Source organism: Choloepus didactylus, chromosome 19 (assembly GCF_015220235.1).
Source record: "Choloepus didactylus isolate mChoDid1 chromosome 19, mChoDid1.pri, whole genome shotgun sequence".
Taxonomy (NCBI): domain Eukaryota; kingdom Metazoa; phylum Chordata; class Mammalia; order Pilosa; family Megalonychidae; genus Choloepus; species Choloepus didactylus.
In genome coordinates, this window is record NC_051325.1 from 15,804,324 (window position 1) to 15,827,970 (window position 23,647).

The 23,647-nt window shown below is 38.5% G+C and overlaps 3 protein-coding genes across 11 annotated transcripts in view; 1 reads left to right on the top strand and 2 right to left on the bottom strand.

The window, feature by feature from the left end:
* POLR3F (RNA polymerase III subunit F) overlaps window positions 1-14,973 on the bottom strand; it is a 27,526-nt gene extending 12,553 nt beyond the window's left edge. Inside the window, exons 1-5 of one of the 2 annotated variants that reach the window (XM_037811227.1) lie at window positions 14,577-14,973; window positions 13,349-13,466; window positions 9,525-9,592; window positions 8,953-9,020; window positions 7,415-7,527 (exon numbers count right to left, since the gene is read on the bottom strand). In XM_037811227.1, coding sequence (XP_037667155.1) covers window positions 7,415-7,527; window positions 8,953-9,020; window positions 9,525-9,592; window positions 13,349-13,466; window positions 14,577-14,638 — 429 coding nt within the window. In that variant the 5' untranslated portion in view covers window positions 14,639-14,973. The remainder of the gene's footprint in view (window positions 1-7,414; window positions 7,528-8,952; window positions 9,021-9,524; window positions 9,593-13,348; window positions 13,467-14,576) is intronic. The other variant, XM_037811226.1, reaches the window with a different exon arrangement.
* LOC119515359 (F-actin-capping protein subunit alpha-1) lies at window positions 4,378-6,544 on the bottom strand. Its single transcript, XM_037811228.1, has one exon. The coding sequence runs from the start codon at window positions 6,517-6,519 to the stop codon at window positions 5,659-5,661; it is 861 nt and encodes a 286-aa protein (XP_037667156.1). The 5' UTR covers window positions 6,520-6,544; the 3' UTR covers window positions 4,378-5,658.
* A 133-nt stretch (window positions 14,974-15,106) lies between the features above and the next one.
* The window catches only part of DZANK1 (double zinc ribbon and ankyrin repeat domains 1), a 90,591-nt gene continuing 82,050 nt past the window's right edge, over window positions 15,107-23,647 (top strand). For 6 of the 8 annotated variants that reach the window (XM_037811215.1, XM_037811217.1, XM_037811218.1 and 3 more), the window contains exons 1-3: window positions 15,107-15,156; window positions 17,204-17,320; window positions 19,765-19,918. In XM_037811215.1, the coding sequence (XP_037667143.1) occupies window positions 17,212-17,320; window positions 19,765-19,918 (263 nt within the window). In that variant the 5' untranslated portion in view covers window positions 15,107-15,156; window positions 17,204-17,211. Of the gene's footprint in view, window positions 15,157-15,243; window positions 15,306-17,203; window positions 17,321-19,764; window positions 19,919-23,647 lie in introns of those variants that run through there. The other 2 variants (XM_037811220.1, XM_037811212.1) reach the window with 2 other exon arrangements.

The following is a 23,647-nucleotide window of genomic DNA, read 5'->3' on the forward strand; positions in this document are numbered from 1 at the left end:
TCCACCAGAGTGACCTCTTGACTCCATTTGAAATCTGTCAGCCACTGAAACTATTTTGTCTCATTTTGCATCCCCCTTTTGGTCAAGAAGATACTCTCAGTCCCACGATGCCGGGTCCACATTCATTCCCGAGAGTCATATTCTGCATTGCCAGGGAGATTTACAACCCTGGGAGTCGAGTCCCATGTAGGGGGGAGGGCAGCGAGTTCACCTGTCGAGATGGCTCAGAGAGAGAGAGGGCCACATCTGAGCAACAAAGAGGTACTCAGGGGGAGACTCTTAGGCACAACTACATGCAAGTTTAGACTCTCCTTTGCGGTAACGAGCTTCATAAGGGCAAGTCCCATGATCGATAGCTCAGCACATCAAACCGCCAGTCCCAATGTTTGTGACAAAATCAACACCAGTCCAGGTGAGGATGTCCAACACATCCACACCTTCCCCCAGATCCTTGGGGCTGGGGAGGGGGAGGCTGTAAATATATTTTTTATTATCTGCCCAAATTACTCTGGGATGTGTCACTATTTCACTCCAGCCTATACTAACCTACTGTATCTCACTTCCTATTCAAAGTTCCATGCAATTGTGGTGTTTGAACAAATCGACTGTAGAGTTGTACCGTTTAGAAAATTTAGATCCTGTACCAAATAGATATCTCTTCCCTTGGTCTCACAAGGAAGTTGAAGTTTTAAAACACAATCAGTTTCAACCTTTACCCTTTGGCTTGGCTTGCCCTGGTCTTAACCAGACCTGCTTCATTCATATCACTAATTGAAGTCTGGGCTCTTTTTCAGCTTTTTTTTTTTTTTTTTTTTGACAGTGGCTGTATGCACTAATACTGACATTCATATCTGCTGAGCTTCAACTGTATTTTGATTGAGGTGTAAGTTTGTTCCTTTGACTGGGCCATATCTTTGTTTTTCCTAGTATAGATTGTAGTTTTCTGTTGCCTAGGCATCTTGGTTACCTGAGTCAGATTTTCCCAAACCAGAATGGGTTCAGGTCTCAGAATGGGGTTATATTCAGGGTGTATCATAGAGGAATGACAGACTTTCCTGTGAGGTTTCCAGTCGCTGTGCTTTTCCTAACCTGCCCAGCAGGTGGCACCTGTCAGCCTGTAGCTCCTGACTGGTGTAAGGTGGTGTGGCCTCCTTAGTTTCTGTTTTGGCTGTTTTCCCCCAGGCTCTGGGGTCTGGTTCTGAAGGGGTCCTACCTCCTTACTCTTACAGAAGATACAACCCCTATGGATTTATCATCTGCATTTGAATAGTCTGTCTCTGTTATCTCCACCTGTCTGGGTCAGAGCGCTGTGAACCGAAAATGGCAGTGGCTCTGTTTTCTGAGCCCCTGAGACTGAGAGAAAAAAGGGTCAGAAAGCCCCCTTTTGGAGCCAGTACACAGCCCCCCAGTTTCACTCCTCGACGAGAGGTAACACCTGGTCTTCTGGGCTCCCCCTCCCAGTACAGATGAGTCTTCTGGTTCTTTAAAGACTGTTGTCACTAAAAGCTTCTGATTTTGGGGGGTTTGTAACTTGCACTGAGCAGTCCACATTTGTTAAGTAAAACCCCAGCTGCAGGTGGACTGAGCTACATTCGCTCGCTTGGAGAGTGCTGCTAGTTTCCACCCCAGCAAGGTTTTGCAGCTTAGCCTGCCATGGGGGAAGGGGGCTCTCCGTGCGGTTCCACAGTTTTACTTACAGATTCTATGCTGCGATCACAGGCATTCCTCCCAATCCAGGTTGGTGTACCATGGGTGGACAGTCACAGTTGTCCCCCAGCAGTTATTCCAGATTATTTACTAGTTGTTCCAGGGGACCGACTAAATTCCAGTCCTCTCTATGCCACCATCTTCTCTCTCTTAGAGAGTTTTGACAGAACTGATGGTAACTCTTCTTGGAATGTCTGATAAAATTCCCCTGTGAAGCCATCTGGTTCTGTGAGGTTGGTACTAATGACCCCCTATTTATTTCTGATTTTAGTTAATTGTGTCCTCTTTTTTTTGTCAGTCCAGCTAAAGGTTTGTCAATTTTATTGATTTCTAAAAGAACAAACTTTTGGTTTTATTGTGGTTTTGACTTGCATTTTCTTCACGCAAATTCTTTTTTTTTTCCAATTCTCTATTATATTTTTCTCTGCTCTAATTTTTATTATTCCCTTTCTTTTTCTCACTTTGGGTTTAGTTTGCTCTTCTTTTCTAGATCCCACAGTTTTCAGCTTAGGACTCTGATTTGATATCTTCTTTTTTAATGTAAGCATTCAGAGCTATAAATTTCCCTTTCAGCACTGTCTTTGCTGCATCCCATAATTTTTTGTTTGTAGTGTATTTTCTTTTTCATTTGCCTCACAATATTTCCTAATTTCCCTTGTGATTTATTCTTTGACCCACTGGTTAAGATTACATTGTTTACTTTCCATGTTTTTGTTACTTTTCCCTTTCTCCCACTGTTATTGATTTTTAGTTTTATTCCATTGTGGTTAGAGAAGATACACTGTATGATTTCAATATATTTTTTTTAATTTATTGAGACTTGTTTGTGATACAACATCTGATCTATCCTGGAGAATGATCCATGTATTCTGCAGCTGTTGGGTAAGATTTTCTATATATGTCTGTTAGGTCTAGTTAGTTTAGAGTATCTTACAGCTCTTCTATTTCTTTATCAATCTTCTGTCTAGATGTTCTACCCATTATTGAAAGTGGTATACTAAAGTTGCCTACTATTAATGTAGAACTACATATTCCTCCCTTGAAATCTGTCAATATTTGCTCCATATATAGGCTCTGCTGTTAGATGCATATATATTTATAATTGTTATGTCTTATTGTTGAATTCAGTCCTTTATTAGTTGTTCCTCACAACAGTTTTTGACTTATCTTAGTATAGCTACCTCTGCTCTCTTTTGGTTACTACTTGCACAGTATATATTTTTTTCCATCCCTTCACATTCATCTTGCTTATATCCTTGAATTTATATTATATATTACTTATAACTGTTACATCTCCTTGTTGAACTGTCCCTTTTATCAGTATATAATGACCATCTTTGTCCCTCGTAACTGTTTTTTACTTAAAGTATATTTTATCTGATATTAGTATAGCACCCCAGCTCTCTTTTGGTTACTACTTGCATGGTATATTTTTCCATCCTTTCACCCTCAACCTACTTGTATCTTTAAATTTAAAGTGAGTCTCTTGAAGACAGCACATAGTTCAGCCATGCTTTTTTAATCCATTCCGCCAATCTCTGCTTTTTGACTGGAGAGGTTAATCTATTAACATTTAAAGTCACTACTTATAACACAGGACTTTCCTCTGCCATTTTTCTATTTAGCCTCTGTAAGTCGTATGCCTTTTTTTGTCCCTCGCTTCCGTTAATGCCTACTTTTACATTTATTTGCTTTTTTGTTTTTTACCATATTGGGTGCCTTCTCACTTCTACCTGGATATATCTTTCTTTTGTTTCCCTTGTGGTTACTAAGGGATTAAAATTTAACCTTATGTAACAATCATACTTTATTTGATACCAAGTTAACTTCAATAGCATGCACATATACTTTTCCTATACCCCTCTGTCCCCACCATTTTTTTTGTACTTGTTACCAGTTGTATCTTTGTAGGCTATATGTCCAAAAACATAGATTTATCATTACTTTTTTATGCATTTGTATTTTAGCACCTGTAGGAAGTAATAAGTGTAGTTATACAGTACAATAATACTGGCATTTATAATTTCCCAAATGATTACCTTTACCATACATATTTGTATCAGTTTGTTTATATTATGTTCCCCCAAAAGCCATATTCTTCAATGCAATCTTGTGGGGGCAGATTTATTAATCTTTCTGATTAGGGTGTAACCTCTTGATTGTTTCCATGGAGATGTAACTCACCCAACTGTAGGTTATATTTCTGATTAGATTATTTCCATGGAGGTGCGGCCCCACAAATTCAGCATGGGCCTTGATTAGTTCACTGGAGTTCTTTAAAAGAGCCATCACAGCTGAGAGAGACATTTTGGGGATGGCTGTGGAAAGCAGACTTTTGCTGACGCTTTGGAGATGCTAGCCCAGAGATTGCTCTGGAGAAGCTAAAAGAGGACAAACGTAGAGACATTTTGGAGAAAGCCATTTTGAAATTAGGAGGCATCCTTTAGAACTAACTAGAATCTCTTGTTCAGGTGAAGCATTTCTTCAGCTTCACTTTTTCCCTTTGTTAACTCCAATTAAGATTAATTTGCTGTATTAGCATATTAGCATAGCACTTTTGCATATCTATGTCTGTATACTTAGGAGATATAGTTGAAATTAAAGAAGTTCACAGATAGTATTTATTTCTGGACTTTTGAGTGATTTTTTTTTTTTTTTTTTTTTTTTTTCTTTTTTGAATTTTATTTGGAGATAGGTAGGAAGACACTACTTGGTTTTTAAAAAACTGACCTTCCTTTAAGGCCTGGTCATAGAAGTGTAAACAATGTAAATGAATCCATCATTACCAGTTGTCATATCATATCTATGTCACCTGTGTACTCTGAGATTAAACACACATACCTGCCAATATACCTGGGAAGGCTTGCTATATCACAGTTAGGTTTGCGTTCTTGGCAGGCAGAACTGAAGAAGAGTAATTTGGAAAAAGTTTTACATCCTATATAGAACAAATCACTAGTATTCCCTTAAATAACAGGTTACAATAGAAAGATACTGACTGGAAGCTATCCTTCTTACTTTGGTTCATTTTTACTTTTTATTTGTGATTTACATAGTTAATTCATTTGCTTATAGTACAATCCTGCCACAAAGTATTAAAGCACAAGATACCTATTATTTCTTCAACATCTGCATTTTTCAAGTTTTAGATTTACTCTACTACATCCACAGTATGTCAGCAGTTCTTGAATATTAAAAAAAAAATAATAAATGGGTAAAACTCTCTTCTAAAAATGCAGATGTATATATTTATAATGGTACTAAATGGAAAACAGACAATGAGGGAAGGAAAAAAAGCAAACACGTTCATGTGCAGGGAATGTGGTTCAAGTCTTTGGATTTAAAAACAACTTCCCCAGAGAAGCTGGCTATAATGGAATTTCCAGAAAACTTCCTTTGCCCCACAAAAAGAACCTGAAAGCCCTAACCCCAAATTTTGAAAACCACCATTATGAGATGCCCTAAGTGATGATCAAAGCAGTTGGAGGGAGAAGGATGAATGTGTCTTCCATTTAGCTATAGTGTAGGACAGCCTCTTGGGCTGTTGGTAGATCAGTAAAAGCCTATGAAGTACCAGAAATGCTTTGAAGATGGGATAAAAAATATTGAACATATTACCTGTCTATATTGGCAACAGGGCTTCATGGCTAGGAAAATTTTCTAAACAGTCAAATGACTCCTGGATAGAGCTCTCTCCCCAACATTAAACGTGGCAAAATTAAAAAAAAAAAAAAAGTAGATGCAGCGGAACAAAAAATTACAAAGCAAAAACACAAAAGAATCAAGACAATCCTAGAGGTTCAACAGTATCCCATGAGGCTAGAAAACCAGTTAACTTTGAAAGCCCTAGCAAAATATCACTCTCATTTATAAACCACCTGTTTATCATATGACCACACGTTGAATGAATCCTCTATCCCCCATGTACTGAAGAATCCTACATTCAGCCTTTTAAGCATTCTGCATTTCTTTGCCAATCTTGTAGCTGAGTATCTTGTTCCAGTCGATTTTGGTGCGGGTAACTGGAAGCTGCCGGCGCAATGCCTTGAATGTGGTGTCTGACATTGTTTGATAGTTCTCACTAATTGCTGTCTGATACTCATTTTCTGCATGCTCTATGATTTTAATAAACTCCTTGGCAGTTTGGACTTCATTCGAAACAGATATTGAATCCTGTACATCTTTATGACTAACCAATTGAACATTGCCATCTTCATAATAGTGAACCTGAATCTTAAGCACTCCAACCACCTGGGCTGTAGGTGGTGTGATGGTGAACTTCCACTCTGATCTCCAACGGCCATTCCAGAAGTTTTTAGGCTGAAACTGGTGGCTTTCAATACATGCAATAATCGTCTGTTGCCCATCTATAGTTTTAGCATAAACAGTACAGAAGCCATTGGAATAATGATCTTTCACATAGGCCCTTAACGCACTGTCACAGGATTCTCTCCAAGACTTCAGACCTCCATCTACTTCCTCTGGTTGGGGGTCACTTGCTTCTTTCCGTAAGTGATCAAACTTAAAGGAAACTTTGTTTCTTGGATCTAAAAATCTGCTATTACCCAGGTCACCATGTTCTGTAATTAAGACCTGATCGTCATATCCTTCTATCTTCACAGGTGTGAACTGATCCATGTTATATTGGGCAAATGCATGTGCTGCCCCTTCCCTGAGAAGATTGTCATTATTAAGTAGTAGCCGAACATCATTAAACACTTCATTAAATTCCCCTGGGGGTGCATGAGTGATGAATTTAGCAGCTATGCGTACCTTCTCCTCATCCGACACCCGATCCTCAAAGTCGGCCATTTTGGGCTGCTCTCTTGAGTGATTTTTATAATTTTTGTTTTGTACTTTCATATAATGCTCATTGTTTTTTTAAATACACATTTTAATTAAATTATCCTTTAAAAGAAAAAAAATGGATGTATAAGGAAGATTGGCAAAATGAAGCTAGGTTGATGGGTACCTGGGGGCTCATTATTATCATTTTCTCTATTTTTTGTAAATGTTTGAAATTTTTCCATTTTAAAAATGTGGAAGGGAAATAATATTCTAAATTAGGTAAGTGGTACAATAGGAAAAGCATTTAATAAATAAAATCACTGACAACCATCACATTCAAGCAAACTTGAGTATTGTGGACTCTCGGTTCCTAACCCTGAATCAGTGAGGTCAGCAGCAGAAGTTGCTGATAGAGCTTATTCTGGAGCACAGCGCACCCAAGGGATGTGACAGGTGGGGGTGGCATGACAAGGGGAAACACCAATGTATTGGGATGGACCCTCCACCAGGAAGGGATCTTCCTCTGCCTTGTTCACTGATTTATCCCAAGTATCCAGGGTAGGGCCTGGCATGTAGCAAATGTATGGTAAAGATTTACTGAATGAGAAAGCTAATATACCAGAACAAATTTTTTTTCACACCACAAAATTCAGGAAAGTTCATGACCTCCCAAATTCTTCACTGAGGAGTAAAGCAGTTTTAGATGATTGAGTGGGTAAGACACCAAGAGTTAAATAGGCAGTGACAAATCTAAGCAGCATCTCAAAACCAGCCCAACATGAAGGAAATTTTCAAAACTCTTTTTTGACTACTTGTTTTTTTATCACAGCATAGCTTAAAGAACAATAAAAACTTCAAATTCACTTGGAGCAACATAGGTATGGTGAATATTTGGGGAAGAAAAGAGAAAACTACTCACCGCCACAGACTTAACAGCTTTGATAAGCTTTTTACTTTCCAAATTTTTTAGAATTTTGTTGATTTCTGTTAGTGGCAAGTTACTTTTGTATCGGATATCTCTGCTCCATATTCCTACAAGAAAATAAAGCAAAATAAGTTGAACACTGAAGCTTTTTGTTTATATTCCCATTGCTTAAATCTCATTCTAAAACTAGTGCAATAAAACCCATAGTAAACACTTTAAGCAAAAAGTTTTATTTACCTACACTCTAAGAGAAATCAAATGACTTCAAGGCAAGAACCTCAGATAACATAACAGAAACATTCAAAACAATAAAAGAAGTTATATGTTCTATTTTCTAACTGGAAATTTCTTGGAATCCTCCCATGGCTTCTTTTAAAAAAATGTCTGAAAAGGTCATTTCATAATGGAAGAAAAATCTTGAAGGCTATAGAATTAATTTATATTGTTATTCTTTTCCCTCCTTCTTCCCAATCTCTGTTTTCTGATATTTTCACTTTAGACTCTGAAAACAAACTCAAATTTGGGTTACAGTCAGCTGACATCCTCAACTAGGAGCAAAAAAAAAAAAAAAAAAAAAACTCTAGGTAAGCACCTGCATGCATGCATGCATATCCATTATTTATACATCATATTTGTGAGGTAGGAAAATAAAAACTGTGGTTCTTACAGCCACTTAAAAGCCCTGCATGGTAAGCTATGGTTTCGCTTTCAACGGAAGAAATAAGTGTTTTATATTTAAAGGGAATTTTATGGAAAAATATTTTGCTTAATCTTATTTTCACAATGTAGAGGCATATTGAGATAGGAAGTTTTTTTGTACCTTTACCTTTTTTTTTATTGTGAACTTTAACATATATATGTATCAGTATAATCATGGATAAAATAGAGGAAGAATTTTATTGAGAATGGCTTTTTCATGTTTGTTTTTAAGCTGTTAGTTTAACTTTCTAACTAATACAAATAAAATTAAAGATACAATTTCAGGTGACATCATGACTCAAATAGATCCTAAAGAGGAATCACAGCAATTTAGATATACTTCTTCAAGGGGCATACTAGAGGAAGTAAGCAGTTGTTGAGGGACATACATCAGACACTACCACATGGCAGCAAGCATTTTATCTGTATTACATTTACTCCTTGTAGAAATGTGAGAGATTTACAGATAAGATAAAGAAATTAAGGCTCACAATGTTTAGTATTTTCTCCAAAGTTATATAGATAGAAAGCAAGGATTAAAAACAAAACAGAAACTTAAGTTTTAATTTATTTTGAATAGGAAATACATTCTTGTGGTTCAGAATTCAGAAGTCTCTTTCCATCCCTTGTCATAACCATCTAGTTCCTGCCTCCCTAGAGGTAACAATGGCATCGTTCTTGGGCGCCCTTCAAGCATACGCATGTTTTATTCTTTTCTTTCCCTTTTTACACAAGTGGCAGCACACTCCACACACTACCTCAGAAAGCCAGGATTTCAGTCCCTATCTGGTCCCAAAGACACTGTTTTTTCACTTCTTCCTTAACTTACTTACCTTTATTTCCTGCATCTTCTATGATTTGATATACTAGTTTTTCTTGGTTATCTGATCCCTTCATTTTACTGCAGGGGAATAAAATAGAATTAAAAAGGCAAAGAGGAAGAGGATAATCTAATCATCTACATGACTACTTAAATGATCAGCAAACAAGGTCATCAAATGGACCGACTTAGCGAAACAAGAGCTTACCTTAAAAATGAGACAAATCTGTAAGTACCAACATGAAAAGATGTCCAAGATACAGTAAATGAAAAACAGTTGTGAAACAGTATGGACAGTATGATCCCATTTTTGTTAAAAATAAAAAAGAAGAAGAAGAAAAAAGATTATATATAGATAGTATATAAATATATAATAATCTATAGTTATTTATATATATCTCGAAGAAAGAATACATACCAAATTATTAAGAGCGGTTATCTCTGAGAAATGAGACTAATAACAGGATGTGAGGATGAAATACAGGCCAAGTTTACGGTATACAGTTCTGTAGTGGCTTTTTTACGAACACATATATTACCTTTGTAATTAAAATTTTTCTTAAACATAAAAATGTAGGCACTTACCCAGCATTCTGCGAGTCCTTAATTCTATACAGAAGACCCGTATTGCTCCTTAAGAGATCCAATTGACCCTAAAGTTGTTTATTAAAAAATAGCAGTCAATTATTTTGGAGATATAGCAAACCCAATGACAAATACTAATGCATAATTTAATATTTTTATTACACAGGTTAAAATATTCTCCCTCCCATAGTTATCTGTCAGTTTCTCACTTGAGACCTAAGTTTTTGCCTATATATCAATGCAATGTATTTTTCACAACTTAGCTCTTGATCTTATCATTTTTCAAAATATTAATACCTAACAATTTCCTATATGCTAGATCCAGGATTGGTTATGTGAGCAATGCATAAAGAATTTTAAATAAGCAACTCTGGAATAAACAAAAATCCATATACAAATTCAAATAAATCCAAATCCAATATATAAACATTTATTATAAATAAATATAATAAAAATATAATTCATATAAACAGAAAGTTCAAATAAAGCTACACATGCATAAATATTCTGTAGCATGATGATTAAATATAATTTACAAAGTTTATAGAAACATTTAACAATATGTATAATTTTTTGTTTTACATGAAAATTAGGTAGAAAGGGCAAACGATGGATAAAAGGCCTGTACTGGTATGGTATTTATATAACAAATCAAAGGTAAAATAAAGCATGTTCTGAAATGCTTCTGGAGATTCTGGGACGCCATGGCTGACAGGGGGCCCATTCCTGTGTTAAGACGGGGCAGACCCATGGCTTAGAAATGGGTTTACATATCAATGAACAGTGACACCCTTCCTTCCTCCCCCATCCCCACTCAAAATCATACCCAATCTCTATTCAGAGGCTCCATTCAGTCACCTATTCAGCCTATGAACATTTACTAAACACCAGTACTGGGCCAGGTGTTATGATCGCTATTTAGGGGAAGCATGAATTCTAAAGGAGAAACACATAGTTAACCTCAATACCATCTGATTGGTATTAAGACAGAGGTAAGCAGAGGGTGAGGTGGGCTTTGAAGAAGAGGCTTTAACCCAACCTGGGGGTTCTGGGAGGCTTCCTGAAGACAAAGGCAGACCTGAGTCCTGTTGGGTAACAGGGAGCCTTGAAGAAAGGGAGAATGGCCTTCTAAGGAAGGAAGGATGGCACGAGCAAAGACCTTGAGGCATGAAACAGCATGGTGTGGTAGGGACCAAAGAGCATCTATTCTTTTTGAAACCTAACATTTGAGGCAGAGTGGCAGAGAGAGGAGGCTGGCAAGAAAGGTAGTGGCTCAGTGTGGTAAAATAAGAACTTGAATCTGTAGCATGGACTGAAGGACTTTAGATAGGAGAATGACTTAGACCTTCAATGAAGAATGATTAAGCTGGCTGCTCTGTGGCAAACAGAGCAGGGAAGCCAGTTAGGATGCTACTGCAATAGTCTATGTAAGAGACAAGAGCCTGAACTCATAGAGCTCAAAGGAATGGAAATGGGGGGACAAATTTGAGAATAGTTTAAGAGCTAAAACCAGCAACCCTTGGTGACTTATCAGTAACCTCTCCCTTGCTTAAAATCCTACAATGGCTCTACCACTGCCTACAGTTTATGGCTAATAGGACTGGCAGGGGGTGGAGGGTGGCAGAGGAGGTGAGCGTGAAGTGCTGAGGATAATATTCAGTCAGAAAGGAAAGGAGACGGCTGAGCGGGTGGTCAGAGGACCAAAAGGAATATTTCCCACTACCACCACCTCCCAGAATCCCTTTTTCTATCCTCCCTGGAGCTGAAGACCTTCATGGAAAATTGACTAGAAATCACCAACACTACTCTTCCCTTGGGCTAGAACAGAGATTAGCAATCTAGCCCACGTGCATGATTTTGTAAATAATGTTTTATTGGAACACAGCCACGCCTATTTGTTTATATATTGCCCATGGCTGTTTTCTTCCTAAATCTATCGAGTAGTTGCAACTATATGGCTCACAAAGCCTAAAATATTTACTGCATTGCACTTTACAGAAAAAGTTTGCCAATCTCTGAGCTAGAAGGTTGAAGGGAGTGATTCAACAGAAGGCTACCCCGTCTGCCAATCATATCAAGGGTCCTTAGAAATCCAACAAAGCTGATAGATTTAAAAAGCAAATCAGTCATTCAAATGAGGCGTTAGTGTAGAACTCTTTTACTTAATTGCTCCTAAAACCTAACTGAAATGCTCTCAAGAAATGGGAGGTTTTCTTTTTTTCAATTTTATTGAGATATATTCATATACTATGCAGTCATACAAAGTGTATATTCAGTTGTTCACAGTACCATTATCTAGTCGTGCATTCATCACCAAAATTAATTTTTGAACATTTTCATTACCACACACACAAATAATACGAATAAAAATTAAAGTGAAAAAGAACAATTAAAGTAAAAAAGAACACTGGGTGCCTTTTTTTTTTTTGCCCCCATTTTTCTAGTCATTCATCCATACACTGGACAAAGGGGAGTGTGGTCCATATGGCTTTCCCAATCACACTGTCACCCCTCATAAGCTACATTTTTATACAATCGTCTTCAAGATTCAAGGGTTCTGGGTTGTAGTTTGATAGTTGCAAGTATTTACTGCTAGCTATTCCAATTCATTAGAACCTAAAAAGAGTTGTCAATATTGCGCTTAAGAGTGCCCATCAGAGTGACCTCTCGGCTCCTTTTGGAATCTCTCTGCCACTGAAGCTTATTTCATTTCCTTTCACATCCCCCTTTTGGTCAAGAAGATGTTCTCCATCCCACGATGCCGGGTTTAGATTCCTCCCTGGGAGTCATATTTCACGTTGCCAGGGAGATTTACTCCCCTGGGTGTCAGATCCCACATAGGGGGGAGGGCAGTGATTTCACCTGCCAAGTACGCTTAGCTAGAGAGAGAGTGCCACATCTGAGCAACAAAGAGGCATTCAGGAGGAGACTCTTGGGCATAATTATAGGCAGGCCGAACCTCTCCTTTGCAGCAAGTCTTCCCAAGGGCAAGTCCCGTGGTAGAGGGCTCAGCCCATCAAACCACCAGTCCCCTATGTCTGTGAACACATCAGCAACCATCGAGGTGGGGAAGCCCAACACCCCTGCCTTCTCCACCAGTTCCTCAGGGGGGCTCTGCATATTTTTTTCATTTTTTTTTAATTAACTTTTTTTTTAAAAATTAACTATTAACTATATAAAAAACAAAAAATAAAAAAAAAACACAAAGAAATGGGAGTTTTGATAATGAGAAAGGAGAAACAGATTTAGAGCACAGCGTATCCCAAGGTGGGGGTGTTTTTGGACAGCAGGGAAGGGCTTCCCTAAAACACTCCACTGCCATGTCACTGGAAGAGCCTGCACTTCCTCCTAAAGGAACAGCACTGCTGATATTCAACTAATTTCTCCCTCTTGAAATGCCCAGTTTGAGACTGGGGAGGCTGATACCCTAATGACTTGGCTCTGATGACTCACAGAGAAATTGGGGGGTGAGAGGTAATTGGGAAATAATAACCAACACTAACAGTAGGGAAGCAATCAGAAGGTAAGCACAGACTACATTCATGTGCCCTTATTATCTTAATGACAATTAAGTTAATAAATAGAACAGTTAAAACAAAATACCATTTATTTTATTCCTTTGGTAAAATGACACATATTTACAACTTCTTTCCTCACTTTGGGTGGTGTTAGCTGTTTCTTAGTGTGAGAGGTGTCTCCTGTTTAGTACGACCTTTTTTATCAGTCACAAGTTAACACACTTTCTGGTTTTACGGCTACATCATAGGAAATAATGACAACCATAACATATAAAAGAGTACATGAATGAGTTGGATTCTCCTTACCATGGACAAGAGTCTATTAATAGCCATTGCCCGTTGCTGGGCTTCTATATGAGGCATTTCATTCTGAATTACTTGGTCTGTGATTCCATGAGGGAATTGGTGACATAATTCTATAATCCTAGAAACAAATGCATTGATGATATTAATATATGTTTATCTGTTTCAACAAGTAGTGGGGGGAAATCCAAACAGAACAGTTTGAAATTGTGTCTTATTCACATTTAACAGATAAGCTGTGTTTCTATGATTCTGAATCAAAGCATGTAAAAAATTAAGGAACATCGTTTCTAAATGCACATTACTTATTATTGTTGTTGTTTAAGGGGGGTATTTTTTGCCCTCACTAATTTCAACTTTAAATTAGAACAAAAGTTAAATGAAAACACAGAAAAAATTTTAAGGCTGAAGCTTCAATTTTTTCAGATGGAATAGGTATGACAAAGTTAAGATCCTTATCAGTTTGAAATTATTTCAAAATAAAACGTTTAAGAAAAAAAGAGAACAAGAATAATAAAAAAAATACAGTGCAGTGGATAGCCAAGACTCTGTGAAGGAGGCAAAATTTGTTAAGACAATTCGCTATCACTGGAGCCTGACTTTGGAATTGTCTCTCCAATAAAAAAGTCTAAATCTTCACTTTGTCATAGGATCATCATATCCATATTATGTAAAACAAATTGAGAAAGTGGGGGTCTTTTAACTGTGAGAAAATCTATACACAGCAGCGCACAGGTAGAGAATACAAAATTAGGAGGAGCTTTAGATGCTCTAAAATCTTGAGTTCAATATCGCACTGAAGCCATCTGGCTTCATATTGCTTCGTGATCACAAACTGCATCCCTGCATCCCTAACTCCAACCAAACGTTCTGTTCTGGGAGCTCCGTTCGTGACAAAGGGAGCCTGGATTACAGAATGTATCAACGTACTACGAAGACGCCAAGGTCTCCATTCTGGGTACTGGTCACCTTCGCGTAAGAAAGAAGCGCATTACCATAACTTCCACAACAACACCAGGGCAAAGTTGCAAACTGTCAAAGTCATTTTGAACTCTGGTAATGGGAAGTGGGTCCAGAATCCCACAACCCCCTTCCTGCGCGCTCACAGACCTGCTCCCGCCTCCCACTGAGGGCCTCGGAGACCCGACTGGTCCGCGGAGAAAGTCCGCTGACTACATGAAAGGCCACCTGCGGGGTACCCTGAGCCGGGAACCGAGCCTCACTGGTTTACCTGTTTTCTATTTCTACCGGATCCGTGTCGGGCGGCTGCACTTTCACCTTCACCTCAGCCATCAGGGAGCAGTTCCCGGCCCCTGCGGCAAAAAGACGCACGGAGTCGCGGAATAAGGAGCCGGGAAACCCCGGGAACCCTTTCAAAACAGTACCCGGTCGGAGATGAGAAGCCTTCCTCCTGTTGTCGCAGCCGGTCTTTCCTTATCTGTCGGCTCGAGGCGACCAAGCCATGCCTGCTCCGCCTCACTCGCCGGCGCTGCTACATCTTGTTTTTTCAGAATATTAACGTCTGTCGGACTAATGAGCGTGGTTCCAGACGTTTTCAGAAAGAGCTGAAAATTGAGACACCATCTTTCAGCACGTTCCAACCTCTGTGAAGGCATGTACTCGGACGCCTAAGGTGAAGCCGTAGGAAAGGAGCTCGAGGCCGCTGCAAGTCGCGCTGCCAAGCCGCAGGGGCGGTGCTGGTTGCTAGGAAACCGGGCTTCCGCCAATCAACGGCCCCATCCCAGTGGGCGGGGCGAAGCTCGCCGAGTTGGTGGTAACTCGCACCGCCTCGTAAGAGACGGCGAGAGGCGGTGAGAGGCTGAAGACCCCATGGGGGTGGTGGGGGCGACGGGGGCGTTTCTGAGGGGTCCCAGTCACGGTTCGGGTAGCCCGACGAGGGCCTTCCTTACTCGCCGAAAGGATGCGGGCGTCCCCGGTTGAAGCTGATGGGCGGGGGCGGGTACGGGATGGGGTTCCAGATCCTGACAGCAGGGTGGAGGTCTAGGCGGGGGGAAAGTGCGTGTGTGTATGTGTGTGTGTGTGTGCCCTCTTGTGTGCGTGTGTGTTGGGGCGAAGGGGTACTGTTGACCCCGCGCTGCCGTTTGGGCCTCGGGATTGGGGTCTTTGACGGTCTCCTTTGCATGGGCCCACTGGCTTCCTCTGACTGGCAGGTACCGCGCGCGAATTCCTCCCTCGCCAGATATTTTTCACTATTTTTCAACTGTTTTTATTCTAACTGCATCTCACTTGAATGGAAATGTGCGAATGGGCAAGCCCTCCAAGGTGTCAAAGAAAGCACCTGATAGGAGCTGAAGTGGCAGGACAGACTTTATTTAAACTGCTTTGGGGGGGGGGGGTGGCGAAGAGAAGCCAGCAGCAGCCGGCCTCAACTTCGATCAGCACAGAGGTAGCCAGATTTTTAACAGAACACAAGGGGAATGTAAAATTGCTGAGAGGGATCTGGAGAAGGTAGGGGTCTGGCAATGGGCTCATGGAAGGGGGTGGGGAATTAGGCAGTTGTGCGGTCTTTTTAAGAATTGTATATTCTGAGATTTAGCAGTATTACATCATTCTAGGTAAGAGCTCAGGATGGGGCCAGGGATCCATCCAGAGATGTAGCCTAGCACTGGGAAAGTCCACGCTAAAGTTTGGACAAGTCTCGAGTGCAAAATTTGGTCGAGCAGTCTCTTGCAAACATTGACGAAGTTCAGCCACCTTTCTGTGGGAGCTATTGCTCTACTATTGCTATCTGCAGTTTAAATTCATGGCCCCCAATCTGGAACTATCCAACAAGGCATTAAGCTCACCCCTTAAATTTAGTTATTGCATTTTGGGAATGCAGTCTGTGACAAAACTCAAACCCAAAAGATGTTTAGAGCAGCATTATTTAGATTTTCAGCAACCAAAACTAAAAAGAAACTTGAACTAGCCTAAATGCCTGACTACAAATTATTAAATAGTATTTAAGTATATGGAAAATTGTAAATAATTGAGGGTGCAAGAAGTGGGCTATAAAATTGGATGAATATATAGCTTATAAGTGAGTAAAATGTACATGTCCACAATCACTGAAATTTAAAACTGCCCTATAGAGATGTAAATGGTTTCTGAGTTAAGGTGAGAATTTTTTTTGAAAGCTTTTATGTATTAAAAATGTACACACCCCCAACAAAAGGATCTGTAAGGCCTCTGTTCTCCTAGTTTATTATTTGTAAATACAGCAGATGGAATAGGAGATATGTGTTTGTTGGTCACTGTTTATTTCTATGCCAACTTCCTTTCTGCTGAGGACTGATACTCTGCAGTCCTTCTGAAGTTTCTTTGCACCTTTCAAATGCAAGGACCACTGTGATGACCACTGGGGCTGAGAGCCTATAGTTTCCCAAAAGTGCTGGCTTTAAATGAACATTTAATGCTACATACAGAATTAGTTCTGTTCCTAGGTGTGATGACTTACCCAAAGCCCAGAGAGGTATCACGATGGCTGGAGGCAGGAATGGGTGGTACAGACCCAGGGGAAACCAGGCCAGATCATTAGTGCTGGGCTCTGTTCTGCCTTATTCACTTAATTTATCTGTTTAAATAATTCCACTCTCTGGTCCCATTCATTCATGCTCTTTTTCCTGAAAAGAGGGGGCGTATTTAGGTAATCACCCCCCCCCCCACAAAACCTCAGTGATAGAAAATACCGCTGAAATGTAATCGTTATTTCAATTAAAAAACTGAGTAATTAATAAATTGTTTTTTTTTTTTTACTAATTTCGCTGCATTTTAAATAAGGTGCTTCTCTTCAGTTTTCATGTTCAAATATAGGTATCTGTTGGAATTTATTTTCATCTGCTTTTTTTTTAATGTCAGGAGAGAAAATGACTGCTGGTTCAGTGTCTGTCCCACAGATCATACCACTGCAAGTGCCTCAGCCTGGAAAAGCCAAACATGAAATTGATAGCAATACACTTTTGGAAATGAAATCAGGTAGGAATCAAATGTATTTAAAATCATTTAAAATAACATTGTCATATGCTTTCTGCTCTTCTGGTTGTTGATGTACATCTTTGCATGCTTGCTATAACCTAGGGAAGTTTTTAAAACTTCCAAAATATGGAACAGTGTTGTACTTGGATGGATTATAGAGCATTATGTATGTAGACTGAAATGGTAGGCTTTGGCCAGTCTTTCTTTTGTTTAAGTACGTAGTTGTAGCAATGCCTTGACAAGTTAGCTGGGGTAGGATGTCCAGGTACTTCTGCAAACTTTCTCAGGATTCTTATTATTTTGCTGGGATAATAATTTTGTCCTATTAACACAGGCTTTCCAGTCAGATATGTTGGGGACTGGATCCTGGCTTCGATGACTTCTGGTAACCTTGGGCACATTACTTAGCCTTCCTGAGTCTCAGTTTTCTCTTTGTAAGATAGGGATAATAATACCTACCATTGCAAGGATTGAATGAGTTGATATATATATGAAGTATAAAATCTAAATATATAAATAAAGTATCAAATAATTAGAAATAATAAATCAAAATATATGCATACATATATACATACATAATCTATAATTAACAGAAGGGAAAATTTTATCAGTAAAACGTGAATAAATGCCCTCATTAATAAGACTTAGAGAGTCCAATTATATAATAACTGAAATGTGTAAGAACTACTTCCCTGCATTTTTGGTCTGACCCCTAGACCAAGAGTTCCAACTAAGAAATATGTCACATTATACTACGTCCCCCTTTATCGTAAAAGCTTATATGATTTGGTAAAATTCTCAAACCAAAATAAAAAATTGCAATATCATAACTCTTAGAAGAAGTTGAATGATTATTGACAAATGCTGATACGAAAGATAGGGTGTACAAATTCTTTAATGTTTAAAATGTCTAATAAAGAGATTCCACAATTAAATAACAAAAAGAGTAATAACCCAATAGGAAATGAAGCAAAGGATGTGAAAAAAAACATTTTATAGGAAAGGAAGTATAAATGTCTCTTAAACATATGAAAAGATGTTTTTTCCCAACCTTGCATCCACCCCTTTACCTGCTTTCCGAGCAGACTTTATCCTCCATAGCACAGAACCTACCTGCTTGTTTGTTTGTTGATTCTGCTCCTCCTATAACATAAGCTCCACGAGAGCAGGGACTTTAGTCACTGGCATTTCCCCAGTGCCTAGAATAGTCCCTGACACAGAATGGGCACTCAGTAGATATTTGTTGAATGAATCTTACTCAACAACAAGAAATGTGAGTTAGAATTATGAGATGCTATGACTTGGTTTTTTTTTTTTAACCTAGGAGATAGGCAAAAAGAAAAAAATATTGCTGTCACACCCTGTCAGTGAGAGTTGGGGTACACAGGCACTTTTCATGCCTTGCTGTAAGGGTTTAGATCGTTTCCCCCACCATGGAGAGGAATTTGGCAATATTAATTGAAATTACAAATACACAAACTTTTGGCACAACAGTACTACATGTTTGTTTTACAGGTATACTTAGAAAGAGAACTCATTACAAGGTTATTCATTACAATACTTGCAGTGGCAAAAAAAAAAAAAAAAAAAAAAAGAAAAGAAAAAAGATAAAAAAGAAGGGAAAATAAAAGAAAAAAGCAAACAGCCTAAGTGTCCAGTTATAGGGGGCCAGTTACATTATAGTTCCTCCATGTAAGAGACTACAGTACAGCCATAACAAAGAATGAGGAGGCTCTTTATTTAACACAGAAATGTGTGGAACTGGGTGTGCATGTCACCATTTGTGCATGGGGGTGGGGCACAAGAATATGTACATATATGCTTATATGTTCATAAAATATTTTTGGAAAGGTAATCAAGGGACCATTAGTTGCCTCTGGGCAACTGGCTCAGGGGTGGGAGGGAGATTTTTCTTTGTATACTCTTTTGTAAACTTTTGGATTTTGAATCATACGAATTTATATATTTTTTAAGTGTTCAGAATTTAAAAGCATTTCTTAAGAACTGCTCAGCAAATTGAAAATTAGCATCTGCTTTCTAAATGAAGGTTATAGCTTTTAAACTGACCCCTACTCTATTCGTTTCAATTCTCCGTTGGAGAGGCAAAATAGAATAGTGGTTCAAGAGCATGGGCTATGTATCCTACCTAATAGAAGTCAAGCCACACTCTTCTATTATTTAGCAAGTTTCTTTACCTTTCTGGGACTCAGTTTTCTCATCTATAAAGTGAGTATAGTAGGACCTACCACATAGGGTTATACCAAATAAATGAGCTAACTCATGTAAAGCACAGTAGCTGGCAAGGAGAAAGAATTCAATTGTTATTTATGGTTACTCATTTCTATAATATATATATAATCTCCCTAAATAACTGACTGTTAGGCATTATTCAGGGACTTGCTACTTTAATGTTAATTACAGTTATCCTGTTTTGGATTTTTCAGACACCCCTGATGTCAACATATATTATACTCTGGATGGCAGCAAACCTGAATTTCTAAAGAGAATTGGTTATGGTGAAAATAATACGTTTAAGTATAAAAAACCTATTACTCTGCCTGATGGAAAAATACAAGTCAAAGCTATTGCAGTCTCTAAGTAAGTTAAGAATATGGTGATTAAACTAATTCATAATATAATGACATGTTTTATTTTTTATTTATTTCTTCCTATGAAAATCAGTCCTGGATTAGAAAGATATTGACAAAAAATTATTTTAATTTTAGCATATATGCAACTTTTGTGTTTTATTTGTCTTTTATTGAGGTTTACTGTAAATGCACTGATCATAACTATACAGCTCAGTGAAGTGTTAGGTAGATTTATGTTTTTATTTTTAATTCCACACTGGGTGCTGGGAAAGGAAGAGCTTTTTTTCAGGACTTGGGATCTCTAAAGATCTTCATCTGGCTCTGAAGAAAATATTGTATTTAATGGATTGTTCTTTAATTACCCAGAATACAGTTTATAACCATCACTACCATTCTCTAATTTATTTTGTAGTAACTCAATTAGCCTTCAAAGCTATTGTTATTTCAACTTGCTGGTTATCAGCTACTTCATTCTTTCCTTTGTTGTTCTCTTTTTCCTACTCAAGGACTTTTTACCATTTTCAAATATAGAAACCTCACTCAATTTGTAAGCTTTGTGTGTTGTAGAGAAAACACACACACACACTCACGTGCTTGGCAAGTCTGCGTTGCTGAGTGAGAGGACTCATTTTGACCAGCAAGACAGGTTTGGACACGTTTTTGGAGGGCTTTAAGCCCCAAACCAAATAAGTACCTGGCTGGCCCAGGTACTTCTAAAAAGGCTTTCCAGGCATCCCCTGCTGGCTGAACTGCTTCATGACTTTTTGAGGAAAACTGCAAATTCTATACCAAAGATGATGGCTTTGGCATCTGAAAATTAAAACAAAAACAAAAACAAACAAAAAATGAAACAAAACAACCCTCTCATACACATTATTATTTTTAATTAAATATTGGAAATTTTGGAATTTTCCCTCTTGACAAACCACTTCTATCAAAACAATTCATCTCAATTGTCATTAAAAATTAACAGGCTAAATACTTTTGGGCCTAATGTTGTAGGGCAGGCCCCTTTGGAAACTGCAGGTCATAGTAAAATGAAGTAGTATTTTAATGACCAACTCTGAAGCTCAAAGGAGTTAATAAAGCTTTCAAAAGAGTCAAATAAAAAAAAAAATAAGGCCTTTCTTATGTCTCTCTCCATCCTGCTCTGTAACCACTAAGCGTCTCTTCTGAAAAGCACTGTTGGAATTTCAGATATGCTCCATTTAGGTAAAATTTTTTTTAATTTTCAACATGCAAAAAAATAATGCTTGTTTAGATTTGTGATAAGATAATTATTTGTGAAATTTATTCTGCTTCATTCAAATCTCTGTTTCTAGGTTCTAAAGATGATTAATTTCTTAATAGGGAAACAAAAGATTTTAAATGAGATTTTAAACTATTAAGGGAAAAAATTATGTTTATGAAGTTTTGAATGAGGTAGGAAAATATTTATGATATAGTAAGTGAAAAAGTAATAAACTTTTTTTTTTTTTTTTTTGGCTTTTATAAAGTAATAACTTTTTAAAAGTTTAAAAATGCATGGAGAAAAGATGGGAGAAAACATACCAACATGCAACAGTAATTGCCTCTGATGTTATAGTCATGGATGTTTTATTTTGTTTTGTGTCCTTGATAATTTTCTGAAGCTTTCAAAATTTAACAACTAGCATTACTTTTGTAATAAATAATACATACTTATATACATAATGAAAGTAAAATATCTCTGAAATTATTATATAATCAGTGGTTCTCAACCTTGGCTGCTGCATCAGCTAGCTATTTCTACATAACAAACCACTCCAGAACTTAGTGTCTTAAAAGAACAATATTTTAGTTCTTTATCATTCTGTGGGTCAACAGTTTGGTGTGTGGTCAGCAAGGTGGTTCTGCTGCTGCTCTTGCTTGGTCACTCATGTGGCTGCAGTTATTTGGTAGTTCCTTTGGGGCTGGATGGTCTAAGCAAGTCTCACTCAAATCCTCACTATGAGGCTGCCTATTGACTGAGTCACATGTCTCCAGCAGGGTAGCCTGGGTTTTCAAGCTCCAGTGCACAGATGTTTTTTCTAGCCTCCGCTTCTGTCACATTTTCTAATGTTTCATTAGCCAAAGCAAGCCACGTGGCCACCCCCCAAACCAACGTGGGAGGATTCAACATGTGTCTAGATTGGGGGGAGGAGTGACATGATTAATTGGGGGCCATTATTGTAACAATATATAACAGGTGCCCATTAGGCTTTCCTGGGAGCTTTGCAGAATCCCCAGGGCCAGACCACACCCAGGCTAATTAAATAACAATCTTTTGGGGTGGGACTCAGGCATCAGTATTTTTAAATATGCCAAGGTTGACAACAGCTGATATAAACCCGTGGGGGAAAATATGTTTCCATTTGCAGAAATTTTACTGCGACAACTTTTTAGAAATATATTTTTGTTAAAGTGTGATACTCTAGGAGAAGAGGAAGAGAAAGGAAGAGGGGCATATATATATTGTCATGTGTGTGTCTTATGTATTCATATATATGTCATCAGGGAATGGTAAGTAAAGAATACAAATGGACAGCAGGGGCCAGGACCTGCGGAACATCTCAGCAATGGGAGGTGGGTCATCAGGTTTTGATGGTCCTCATGTTGATGATCTAGTCTAGGATCTCTGAACTTTCTGACATATGCCTGTTTCTTTAAAAGTTTCCTTTGTGGCCAGGAGCTTTCTGTCTCAGATGCCATCATTTTGCAGTGTTTGGGTGGTGCAGTTCTGTGGTTGGAATGGGTTTCAGGCCCTTGTTGAAAGCATCTTGAATCTTGGTCTTACATAGGAGATCAAGATACATCAGGCCAGGGCAGAGGTAAAGGCTGCCTTGAACTGTAGATAGAGACCTCTGAGAACAATTGTTTTTCTCCAGCAGAATCACAGGAGACTCCCCAATTCTGGAATAATGGTTGATAAAGCAAATTTAGTAGGCAGATTACCAGGACATCTCATGGGCATCCATCTGCATTCCCTTGGAATATATAATGGACCCTAAAAGTTATCTTCCTTCCTGGAGGTCATTTTTATTCAAGCTGATTGTATAGCTTAAATTCCAAGAGGTACTGCAGTACTTCTCTTTGCCTGGAGGGAAAGATCAAGATGTCATCTCCAAAGGCAACAACAAAGGCAAGAAGAAATCTGCCTCAAGAGAGGTAGCTTGGGGTGCTGGAAAGAGCACAAGACCTTTAGAGAAACAGATCTGGATTTAAATTCAAGTCCATCACTTACTCTGTGTGACCTTTGTTGAGTCACGAGACTTCCCATTCTTCCAATTCTCCATAAGTCCTCTCAACAAATAATTGTCCAAGACAAAATGTCAGTAGACTTTGAGAAACACTGACCTAGACCAAGTCACAGAACTTGTAAAGATCCAGCTTCATAACACCCTTGCCATCATTCAAGTAATTCTGGTATTTTATTGAGGAAATAGTAATCTCTGTGGGAATAGAGTGACATATAATATGTTTTTATATTGGGTGTGCCTTATGTTGGTTTTCCTGAATATGCGTATTTAAAATCTCTAATTCCAGCCCTAACAAAGATTTATGCATGTTCAAATGAGATTTGGGCTCTGAGTAGGATTTATAACTCCAACCCCAAATTTAATCCTTTTGGGGGATTACAATCAGGAAATCTGTATACTTAGCAGGGAGCTTAAGCTAGTCTCTGGGCTGCTCTTTTCAGGGGCGGAGTCTGTGGATGAATGCCCTGGCTGAGGATGCA